The sequence below is a fragment of the Lepidochelys olivacea genome (genome assembly GCF_965140295.1).
Source record: "Lepidochelys olivacea isolate rLepOli2 genome assembly, chromosome: 12".
NCBI classification, from domain to species: Eukaryota; Metazoa; Chordata; order Testudines; family Cheloniidae; genus Lepidochelys; species Lepidochelys olivacea.
Genome location: NC_140422.1, coordinates 4051486 through 4063791, shown reverse-complemented (window position 1 = coordinate 4063791; position 12306 = coordinate 4051486). Strand labels below are relative to the sequence as shown.

General features: G+C 45.9%; 1 protein-coding gene across 4 annotated transcripts in view; it reads left to right on the top strand.

The window, feature by feature from the left end:
- RANBP10 (RAN binding protein 10) overlaps positions 1 to 12306 on the top strand; it is a 162803-nt gene that overhangs the window by 102995 nt on the left and 47502 nt on the right. For 3 of the 4 annotated variants that reach the window (XM_084644754.1, XM_084644753.1, XM_084644756.1), the window contains one exon: positions 5011 to 5178. In XM_084644754.1, the coding sequence (XP_084500880.1) occupies positions 5011 to 5178 (168 nt within the window). Of the gene's footprint in view, positions 1 to 5010; positions 5179 to 12306 lie in introns of those variants that run through there. The other variant, XM_084644755.1, reaches the window with a different exon arrangement.

Sequence of the window (12306 nt, the reverse complement as noted above, 5' to 3'; positions counted from 1 at the left end):
CTGCAAATTTGCTGAGAGTGCAATCCACACCATCCTCCAGATCATTTATGAAGATATTGAACAAAACCGGCCCCAGGACCGACCCTTGGGGCACTCCACTTGATACCGGCTGCCAACTACACATGGAGCCATTGATCACTACCCGTTGAGCCCGACAATCTAGCCAACTTTCTACCCACCTTATAGTGCATTCATCCAGCCCATACTTCTTTAACTTGCTGACAAGAATACTGTGGGAGACCGTGTCAAAAGCTTTGCTAAAGTCAAGAAACAATACATCCACTGCTTTCCCTTTATCCACAGAACCAGTAATCTCATCATAGAAGGCGATTAGATTAGTCAGGCATGACCTTCCCTTGGTGAATTCATGCTGACTGTTCCTGATAACTTTCCTCTCGTGTAAGTGCTTCAGAACTGATTTCTTGAGGACCTGCTCCATGATTTTTCCGAGGACTGAGGTGAGGCTGACTGGCCTGTAGTTCCCAGGATCCTCCTCCTTCCCTTTTTTAAAGATTGGCACTACATTAGCCTTTTTCCAGTCATCCGGGACTTCCCCCGTTCGCCATGAGTTTTCAAAGATAATGGCCAATGGCTCTGCAATCACAGCCGCCAATTCCTTAAGCATTCTCGGATGCGACGCGTCCGGTCCCATGGACTTGTGCACGTCCAGCTTTTCTAAATACCTCTTTCTCCACAGAGGGCTGGCCACCTACTCCCCATGCTGTGATGCGCAGCACAGCAGTCTGGGAGCTATCTACAAGGAGTGGTACTGATTACCACCTCAATAATTCTCTAATATGTCCTTAAAGGTTGATTTTAAATCACTTAGCCTGCTGGTTGCTTAACCCTCGCTGGCTCAGTGTCACAGCATGTAACACTCCAGAAAGCCTCAAGGGCAGAAACATCGTATCCCCAACTCTCCCAGTGACTGGCCACCCCCGTTGTCTCATTGTTTCTTCGTACTCTCCCACTGGTCTATCTGTATCCATCTGTTGTCTTTTGTCTTATATTTACACAAGTAAACTTTACCAGTGGGGGGGCAGGACCTGTCTTTTTGCTCTCTCTCTACAGTATGCAGCACAATGGGGTTCAGGTTGAGGATGGGCTCCTGGGAGCTACAGTAATACTGATAATAAATTACAATTAGCACTATTTGAAATCTTCCATTGCCTCGTTGTAGGAACTGCTCTCTACCTGCTTACACACCTGCCCTCTGAACCTCCACAGTTCGATCTTACACACCTTTCCCAGACCCTGGCTCCAATTGCCAGAGGGTTCTTGGCCCCCTGAATGCCACTTTTGTGGTGTGAAAGGTTTGTTTGCTATGAGTGGCTTCTGTCTCAGAAGCATTTGGAGCAGCTTACTGCAAAATTTCTGGCTGAAGATCCGGCCCTGTCTTGCTAGATTGAGGCTGTTCTTTTGGCTCAGGCTTTTCAACACTTGTTCCTCTCGTGATGGTCGTTGTTCAGCTTGTCATTCTCCTACAGCAAAATTAGCCTCAGCCACCTTTTCCCTCCCCCATTACCTCCTGGGCAACTGATGGCTACTCTCAAGGCTTTGCCCATTTAAAGGGGTTCAAGCTCCAGCTAGGACCAAGTCTGGAGCAGGCTGTGTAGTCCAGCATCAGTGCTGTTATACTGCCCCATGGAGAAGGGTATGCATTTTCTATGCAGACAGGTCCCTTTCCCTAGTGCAGAGGATGGGAGTGCGGAGTGGGGGCAGAGTGCCTCAGTCCTGACGGGCTGCAGAGCACTTCAGCTAGGGTGGTGTTATCCTTGTCACAGGTTCTGCTACAGGAGAGGAGGGAGGGAGTGTCTGAGCGATACTGTGCGGACAGAGCCCCCCAGGGCAGAATGCCCATGAAAGCCAGATTCCGGCATGCACAAGAAAATGGGATCTAATATTATGTCTCACTCCAAGAGCAACTAGGATGATTTACTGACCTTTGAAGCATTACGTAAGCTACAGCTTCTTTAAATTATGAAGAATTGGACCCATTTTTCATGCTTCACTATGGTGCTTAGCTGGTCTGAGAAGCAAAACATAAATCCCCTTTGAGCTCACAGGGAGATATTGCTCAGGTGGGATGGTGCTTAGGTGGTATTCACAGAACCACGGAGGGGCCGAGCATGCTGAATTTTATTTTCCTGTTTCCCTTGTGCTGCTTGTTAAAGAAACCGAGCCTGTAAAGAGAGACCGAGGTGTTGCCTGGAAGTCACTTTCGCTTTTAGCTAATTTAGTCGCCTCTGCGTAGTTCTGGGAGCAGCCCAGGCAAACTTTGCAGTGGCATTTTGCATTTCAAAACACAAGGAACCAATTATGAAACCGGTTAGTGTGCTTTGACTGGCACTAATTGGTTTTGCTGGCATTTTCGTCTCGTAATTAGAGCCTTTAGACACTGTGCAGTGGGCAGCATTTGTGTGCTTTGCACACCGTCCCGCCACCCCTCCTTCACACACAAACCTCTTCCTGATGTATTGTGCATTCCTGCTGGAAGAAAGGTACACTGAGGAAACGCGGTTAAAGGGAACATCGACTATGCTAAAGACATGAATCCGGAGTTCCACATGCCCATGCTACAGGCTGTTTGGTGTCCCTGGTGTGAGGTTTGGCGTCTGTCCATTGGTTTGGAGGCCGACATCTCACTGCCAGGACCTGAGGCTGGGTCTTGCAAAGTCTCTCTTGTCAGTATGTTTCCTCCTTGCTCCTTTAGAAACTGCCATGGTTGCACTTGCAGTGGAAAGAACCTTTTTTGAGCCTGGTCAGGTAATCAGTTGGCTGGAAGAGGTGCGTCTGCCCTTCCTCATGTGCATGTTCGTGTCCCCTTCCAAGATGCTGTTAGGTCTCAAAATGTAGTTGTAAACTGGGAATCTCATCGAGCTGGTGTTTCTAATGGGGTATCATGGGGATCGGTTCTTAGCCCTACACTATTTAACATTTTTGTCAGTGACCTGGAGGAAAACCCAAAACCATCAAAGTTTGCAGATGTCACAAAAATTGGTGGAGTGGTAACTAATGAAGAGGACAGGTCACTGATACAGAGCAATGTGGATCACTCGGTAAGCTGGTCTCTGGCAAAATGTAAATGTATATACACCTGGGAACACAGAATGTAGGCCATACTTACAGCACAGGGGATTCTACCCTGGGAGGGAGTGACTCTGAAAAACATTTCAGGGTTGTGCTGTAGCCAAATGGGCTAATGCGATCCTCGGATGCGTAAACGGGAATAACGAGTAGGAGCAGAGAGGTTATTTTATGTCTGTATTTGGCACTGGTGCGACCGCTGCTGGAATCCTGTGTCCAGTTCAGATGTTCACAATTCAAGAAGGGTGTTGACGTATTGGAGGGGGTTCAGGGAAGAGCCCCAGGAATGATTAAAGGATAGAAAACATACCGTGATAGACTCAAGGAGCTCAATCTATTTAGTTTAACAAACAGAAGGTTAAGGGATGACTTGATTACAGTCTGTAAGTACCTGCATGGGGAACAAATCTTTAATAGGCTCTTCAATGTAGCAGAGAATGATATAATACAATCCAATGGCTGGAAGTTGAAGCTAGACAAATTCAGATTGGAAATAAGGTGTACAGGTATATTTCTAACAGAGTTATAAACCATTGGAGCAGCTTACTAAGGGTTGTGGTGGATTCTCCATCCCTGACAAGATGGGATGTTTTTCTAACAGATCTGCTCTAGGAATAATTTGGGGGCAGGTCTCTGGCCTGTGCTGTACAGGAGATCAGACTAGATGATCACAAGGGTCATTCATGGCCTTGGAATCTGAGTCTGTGCCCATTCTCTCTCCACTAGGGTACATTTTGGAGGCTACACAACGGGGTTCTGCATCCGTTTGGCAATATAGTGCTGTACTGACAAACCGACTGAGCGTGGGTGTTGATGAAGGAGTTTAACAGTTGGTGACCTGTTGCCTCAGTAGTGGAACTGGCTGAAAACAAAAGTCTCAGAAATTGAGCACTTGGCAAAAAAAAATCAAAACCTGAAATATTTTGGCTGAAAACTTGTGGTGCATCATGGGAGTTATAGTTCAGATGCATCACTCTCTACTTCTTCTCTGAGACCACGTGTCTGGTTGAGCTACACCTTCTGCAGCACTCCCTGGTGCCCCCCATGGTGTAGGCAGTGCATAATGGGAAATGAAGTGTGGCAAGGGAGACTGCCCCAGAGGTGAATGGGACCGTGAGGTACCCAAACTATAAGTCACAGGAGGCAACTCAGTGGTATTTCAGAACTGGAATATTTTAGGGTTTGGACAAAAAAATAATTGTTTGGATTTAGTAAAAAATCCAATTTTCTATTGAAAACCAATTTTGATGGAAAAATTTTGACCAGCCCTACTCAGTAGTTCGTTCTGTCACCACACAGGACCTTGGGTGTTGGTGCCAGGCTCCCTGCCATAGCTGATGGGGGCTCAGAGTACTGTATGCAGCATGCTTAGCCATCCAGGAAGGTGCAGCTGAGAGAGTGGGATAGGCTATTTATGTGCTGCTTGACTGCATTTCCTACTAGTCAGGAACAGCCATAACATTCTCCGCTGCCTAGAGAGCACCTGACCTTGAGGCCTGTGCATAAGGGGGGATCTGCATGAAGTAGCAGGTTCAAATCATTGTATGAGTTGGGGTTGTACTGTCAAAATTGCCCATTTCAGCACTTTTGAGACAAAAAATTCAATTTGCTTGGTTCAAAATTACTTTGTTTTTAAATTTGAGCTAATTATAGTAAAAAAAAAAAAGTAAATTTTTTTTTAACTGAAAGGTTGAGCTCAAAATCAGACGTCTGGATTGACCCTAGCTGAAATGGTTTTTGGATTGTTGATTTGTGAAAATTTTAGAGATTTAAACTTTTCATCCCTCCTTGGGACAGGAAAAATATTCAAAATTTCGAAAATTTTCCTGGGACGGGAAAACTGTTTCCCACCCAGCTCCAATAATCGCATACAGCTCCTTGGAAACCTCCCTCATTACTGATCTGCTCTTTTTCCTTCTACAGGTTGGGATAAACATTCGTATGGTTACCACGGTGACGACGGGCATTCCTTCTGTTCTTCTGGGACAGGGCAGCCCTATGGCCCCACCTTCACTACTGGAGACGTGATTGGCTGCTGCGTCAACCTCATCAACAACACCTGCTTCTACACAAAGAATGGCCACAGCTTAGGTAGGCAAAGAAGGGTATCCTGAGGATGGGCCACCCCAGCCTACAATCACTTAGGACTCTCAAACTCTGTCACATATGACGTAACTCCATTCTGCAATTGGGAGCAAGGCTTTAGAGAGAAATGAAATAAGAACACACAGTGACCACCAGGAGCTGTGAGATTCCCCAAAGCCATAAACGTTTCCAGTGCGAGTAACTAACTGTTTCTGTGACTGCAGCTGCCACATGTGCTGAACTAAATTACAGACCTGTCCCCAGGCCCTTCAGCTGCTGTCCCTCCCTGTTGCCCTGCACAACCATAGATGAGATAGGTAGGGCATTTAGAGTTTGGGCAGCAGGGAAATGTAATCACAGAAAGTTTGGTTTGCATCCGATGAAGTGAGCTGTAGCTCACGAAAGCTCATGCTCAAATAAATTGGTTAGTCTCTAAGGTGCCACAAGTACTCCTTTTCTTTTTGGTTTGTATATTACCCAATAAATTACAAAACCATCACCAGTGAGTCACAAAGCCCTTTGTTTTTTACGGGACTTCTGTCTTTGTGAGTCTCACTCCATGGACTAAAACTCCTAGAGTTCTATGCATTTGCAAAACATTACAAATTCTACTTTAACGTTGTTTTGGTTGTGGAATGATCCAAAATACCCTTTTAGTTGACTCCTTACGTTTCAGGTAAGGACATTCAGGTTTTGCCCCACAAAATGTCATGTTGGCAGCTTCCAGGAGTTCAGAGCTGCACCCAATTTGTATAAGATAGCACAGGTTGCAACCACCTTCATCCTGAATATGCTGCCCATAGAGACAACAGGCCCATCATGCAATGCTCCAGCTTGATCAGATGAGCTCTCCTCCTTCCACAGTAAGTGTGATTCCCTGTCATTTGATTTGTCAGAGGAAAGTGTTTAGCTTACTTTGGTGAATTCCTCTAACCTTCTGAACTGTAACACATTTGATTTGGCTGGGGACAAACGCTCTCTGTTTCCTTTGCTTCTCTCATAGCTGTGTTGATCCTAGTTTCCTTCAAGCTGAAGAGGCTGGTACAAAAAAACCCAGATAAAACCTCTGCCAGGACAAAAGTTGTACTGAGTGAGCAATTGGGTAAAAGGAGGGGGAAGATGGTAAAGGAGGAGTGCAGGACCGATGTGTTCTTCAGGCAGGCATAATTGCTGCTGCAGTTGCTGAGATGGGTGTGGGGAGGAAGGAGCTGCATTGCGGGTACATCTGAGTCATGATCCTGTGTGTGGATTTTGTGTCACAGCCCTGAGGCTGTTACGCAGCAGAGCCTGCGGGATACTGAACTTATGGGAACAGGATTTTTCTTGGAAAACAGCAAGCATTTGGGTCAAGCGCAGAGCCCGAGTTGGGCTAGAATTTTTGTAGTCAGTATTTCTGATTGAGGGCTGGGGGAGGGTGTCAAGGCTGATTCCCCACTTCGGCAGTTCGAGTGCAGAAGGTCAGGGCCCGCAAGGATTCTAAAAATTAATATTGGCCACTCCAGGCTGGTATTAAACTCCCAAGGTTACAGCTTTTCTCTGACCTTGGATGGGTAGATGCTGCCACCACCCAAGTGCAAACCCCTCCCTTCTCTCCCTCCCTCCCCCCCCCCCACCACCACCTTTGAGAACCCAGGAAGGAGCACGTGGGAATTCCTTCCTGTGGGGTACCCTTAAGCTCTTTCACCCCCTCCCCCTCCACCCCCGGAAGAGCTGAGAAAGAAAACAAAGGAAATCAGCTGTTATCACCAGCTAATTAAACAACATGTGCACAAACCTCTTAGGAACACAAAAATCCAATCCTGTTCTTAAAAAAGGTAAATTTTATTAAAAAACAAAAAGAAAGAAAATACATCTGGAACGTAGACTATTGCTAGTTTTTAAAAAGAGCGAATATAATAATTAAGCATCAAGAATGGTTTTCTTCAGGTCCAGCTTAAAGTTTATAAGCAAAACAAAAGCACCTGGGGTTAGCACAGAGGAATCCACAAGCCATAAAGAAATAAGAGATAAACCTAATTGTGTCTTCCTAGACATTCCCTGATCTACTTACATATCTGGGGTTTCAGAGAAGTAGTTTTGAGGTATGATTTGATGATTTTTCATACCTGGCTTAAAGCTTCTTACAGCATTGATGCTCTGTGTCTCCTCTCTCTGGAGAACAACAGACCAACAAAGGGAAAGTTTCTTCCCAAGTTTAAAAAGTTCTAGCCTTCCCATTGGCTCTTTTGGTCAGGTGCCCACTTCCTTCCTTTTACCTGTGGGCTTTTTTAACCCTTTACAGATAAAGCAAGCAGAGAACAGCTACTAACAGGGATTTGGTAGCTAAATGGCTGGCTGGGTGCCACAAAAGGGAGCACCCCCTCCCCCACCCTTCATGTGTCTCAGTGGGAAATGTGGCCCAGTTACAGGCCTTTTTGTGTGGAACCTCAGGTGCATTTCCAGTGTTAGTCTTTCGCTGCCCCGTCAGTTTCTATTCCTGTCGCTTTGCCGTCCTTCTCCATGGGGCAGCAATCCAGAGCGACTTCCCTCGGGGCCAAGTGGAAGAATCTGTTTAAAATTTGCCCTGTGGCATTCAGAGATGGCAATTGGAGCCATTGCGTTCAGACCCCTGCAGCCCTAGCCACAGCTAAGATAGTGTGTCTGAGTGGCTCTCTGGGGGTTTTGCTCTGGCTTGTCTTTGCCAACCTGACCAGCTGTGATGTCACACAAATGATGCTTTATATTTAAAAATGATGTGGGCCATAACTAAGGCTTCTGGTGTGGGACATTAACAAACCAGTCAAAGGTGGGGAGGGAAGCATTCCTTGGCAAATAAACATTAGGGAAAAGCCCAGTTTTCTGACTGCACTCAAGCCTTTTCTGGTCTGGTCTGTCATCAGCCCTGTGCTGTGGAGAAGCTCAAAGGTGTGTGAAGCTGATAATGTAGACTAGGAGCTCCACAAGCCATCACTGGAGAGGTGGCAAGTTGAGTAAAAGCAATATTTATTGGGACACTTGTCTTTTTGCCAGGATTTTAAATTAATTTAAACATCAACCTAAAGACCACCTGGAAATCAAAACCAGTGACACCCTTAGCTTGGAAGAAGTGAATTGTTGAGCCCGTCACTTCAGCTAGAGGGTCCCAGTTACAATAGTAATTTAGGGTATTTCACTAAGTCTGTGCTTTGATTAGTTTTGTTCATGTATGCATGTGCTAGAGTAACATTATGAGGTGGCTAACCTGACCCCCAGGGATTCAGGTAGCCTCTCTATCTTGTGGCTGCCTATGGGAGAACTACTCCAGCTTCTCCTGCATTCCCTATCCAGAGTTGTGACTCACTTCCTCTTGATCACCTCTCCCACTGTCCTTGCGTGCTTCAGGCTTATTTGTTCCCAGTTTCTCCTTTGTTCAAATGGCTGAGTTCCCACTTCTGTATTTTTCCAGCCCAGCATCATTAGTTCCCCCTCCAGCAAATCATTGGTGGTAGTTACAAAATCCTAATGTGGCGCTGAATTATAGTGTGAGTTTCAATTAGTTTCAGAGCACTGATGATCGAGGGCTTATCACGGAAAGCAAGGAGGATGTGGAAGCCGTTGTGGATGAGAGATGCCTGTGTAAGCTTCAATTAGTGCACTGCAGCTGGGGAAGGTATTTTCCTTCACTTGACACAACTGCATCCGTGCCACTGCGTTCTTCCATAATGAAAAAGTAATGGCTGGAAAGGGACTGAGTCTACTGTTTAATGCGTTAGTATCAGCACCAGATCGAAAGGGGATCTGCAGAGTGGAGAGGATGTGGCTAAGCCTTTCAGTTGTTCCTGTCGTCATTTCGCTCGTGTCCATGCTGTGATACAGCAATGTCACACTTCACTGGCCGAGCGGATATGACAAAACAAAGGGAGGCAGGTTATCAGTGACTTTCACATCAGACTTAGTTATTAAAATCCCCTGATTCTGTGCCTCGTATTCCGCAAGGAGTTCTGTTCTGCTCTGCTCATGATGCATGTAGAGATGGTTACAGGGGTGATGCACTTCTCTTCCCCACTTTTCATTTCCATTGCTAGTTTCTTTCGAGAATACTTTTCTTCCATGGAAATTTTGTGGTAGCTGATTCAAAATTATCCCAGCTTGAGCCTCCTGATTCTTTTGTAGTAAATTCCTGTCAGGCGAGAGAGGAAAATGAAGTGATTCAAATTCTTCTCTCAGCAGACTAGAGAGGTCATTGGCATCACAGCCTGCTGTTTTAGGAGATGGAGTCAGATTGATCCGGGGTGTCCTACTGCTGAGCCAGTGGAATCCGGTGGCGGCATGAATGTGACTTGAGTGCAGGAGTGAACAGTGTGTGGGAAAGGCTGCAGCTGTGACTACAGACTGTCAGTTCATGTCCCAACACTTCTCTGTGCTCACACAGAGGGGTGTATAGAGGAGGCAAGCAAAGGGATACTTGGTGCAGTGGTGGATTTGCAGAAACCCTGGCTAAAGGCAGAAGGGAATAGTAGCAGCTACTACCTCTCCCTTCAGAAAGGCTGGCAGAACATGTAATGTTTCTCTGGGAAAATGGAACAGACGTCTCACCCAGAAAGGCTAATGGTGACTGGTGTCTACCTGTTGCTGTTTGAGAAGGAAGCACAAGGTCAAGAGGAGAATCATCCATTAGTCAGTGCTTTGAGCTGAGGAAAACACATTTCTCAGCACCAAGTGATGGCAAGCGCAAGCAGCCTATCAACCGTGGCAAAACTCTTCACTAGAGATGGGCCAAGTGATTGTGACAGGAAGGGGTGGAACACGGATTTCTGTGCAGAGCGGATGCCAGAGGAAAATGAGCACCTTCAGCAGGCCAGGGACCCCTAAGCACCTGGGGATGCATCCTAATGAAGTCTAAATATTGCTTGTCTCTTATCTTAATGACAGACTGAGAATCCAGGATCTGTGTTGGTGAGCTGGAGACTGACCCAGAAAGGGAGTAGTGCACTGTTTCCTTGGCACACACTGAACCTGTAGGTCCCTTCTCTAGTGAACAGGAATAATGCAGCTCTCCCAGGAGGGCTCACAAATGTTCCAGGGAATAGCCAGCTACTATTCTGCTCCCCCCCAGGAGTGTCTTGGTACCTGTTTGTGCTGATAGTACAGTCTGAAGGCCCCTGACATTCAGCCTGTTCTGGATGCTGCTTGTATCTAACTGAAATATTGTAATTTCACTCTTTGCCCAGAAGGCAAGGTCTTCCTTTGTGCTGGTAGTTATATAGTACTGCTGTAAGAAAGGAGGAAGGTGCCTGTGGTGAAGGTATAGGACTGGAACTCAAAAGCCCTAGGTTCTGTTCCCAGCCCTGCATTGCTCTGTGACTTTAGGCAAGTCACTGGCGTAACCTCTCTGAGCATTGGTTTCCTCATCTGAAAAATGGGGCTATTATAGCACTTACCAGTGTAAGACAAGACAAAAAAGATGGATGACCCAGGCAGGCTGAGACTGGGTAACGATATGATTAGTGCAGTGACCCAGGAAGGCTGAGACTGGGTAACGATATGATTAGTGCAGTGACCCAGGCAGGCTGAGACTGGGTAACGATATGATTAGTGCAGTGACCCAGGCAGGCTGAGACTGGGTAACGATATGATTAGCTGATCAGGAGCAGTAATTGCAGCTTGCTGCCTGTCTAGCAGTTACCAGAGTGCAGTTTTTGGTCTGCACTGCAGAAGAGAGTTACAAGGAGGGATCTGAAGGAGGATTAAGGAGATGGCTTCCTAGATTGACCAGTAGCTTTTCTCACTGATACGGGGTGGTTTGGGGAACTCAGTCAATTGAAGACAGCATTGTTAGCAGAGTGAAGGCAGAAGCCAACCTTGTGATAAAAGAGAAGGTTGGATAGGTAGAGAGCAGCGAAAACTTGAAGGGTAAAAGCAAGCAAGAGAAGTGTATGTTTGGGGTGGAGGGACTTGGAGAAGGGTGACAGAGCCACAAGCTGGGAGGAGAACAATTGGTTGTCACAGATGGATTGAGATCTTCTGGGAAGGCCCTAGCAAAGGGATAGTATTCCTGCCAGACATGTGGGCCTGGCAAGCCAGTGCTCTGCCTACATCTTCCCTTTTGCACCTTCCTGTAAGTTTAAACTCACTCTTTTGTTTTCGTTGAAACTTTCTCTCTTGCCACCCTTCCTTGGTCTTCCATGCTTTCTGTAACCTTTCATTGTGACCTTTCTGTCAGGAATGACTTGGGAGCTAATGTCTCAGCACCATCTTAGGGGAAGAGATACATGTCATTAATTCTGGACATTCCAGTTGGTGCTAGAAAACTTAGTTGGGGGCCTCAAGTGAGAACTGTTTTGCATTGTCATTTCAAGGCCTGGAAGAAACAATTTTTATATCTCAACAGTGACTCCTTCCAGCTGCTGAAGGAGCAGCATTGACACATTCCAAAAGGAGTGTCAACCAAAAGGAAGGTGACAGCTACACATGGCCCAGAGCTGGCGGATGTAAATCAGGGGAGGTGGGGTGTCATAAATATAAAGGGAAGGGTAAACACTTTTAAAATCCCTCCTGGCCAGAGGAAAAACCCTTTCACCTGTAAAGGGTTAAGAAACTAGGATAACCTCACAGGCACCCTGACCAAAATGACCAATGAGGAGACAAGATATTTTCAAAGCTGGAGGGGGGCGAGAAACAAAGGTTCTCTCTGGCTGGTTTTTTTTGTTTTGTTTTTGTTTTTGTTTTTTTGCCAGGACCAGATCAGGAAGGCAGGTCAGAACTCCTGTAAAGGGTTAATAAGCAATCTAGTTAGATATGCGTTAGATTCTGTTTTGTTTAAATGGCTGATAAAATAAGTTGTGCTGAATGGAATGTATATTCCTGTTTTTGTGTCTTTTTGTAACTTAAGGTTTTGCGTAGAGGAATTCTCTATGTTTTGAATCTGATTACCCTGTAAAGTATTTACCATCCTGATTTTACAGAAGTGATTCTTTTACTTTTTCTTCAATTAAAATTCTTCTTTTAAGAACCTGATTGCTTTTTCATTGTTCTTAAGATCCAAGGGTTTGGGTCTGTGTTCACCTGTGCAAATTGATGAGGATTTTTATCAAGCCTTCCCCAGGAAAGGGGGTGTAGGGTTTGGGAGGATTTTGGGGGGAAAGACCTTTCCAAGCGGGCTCTTTCCCTGTTATA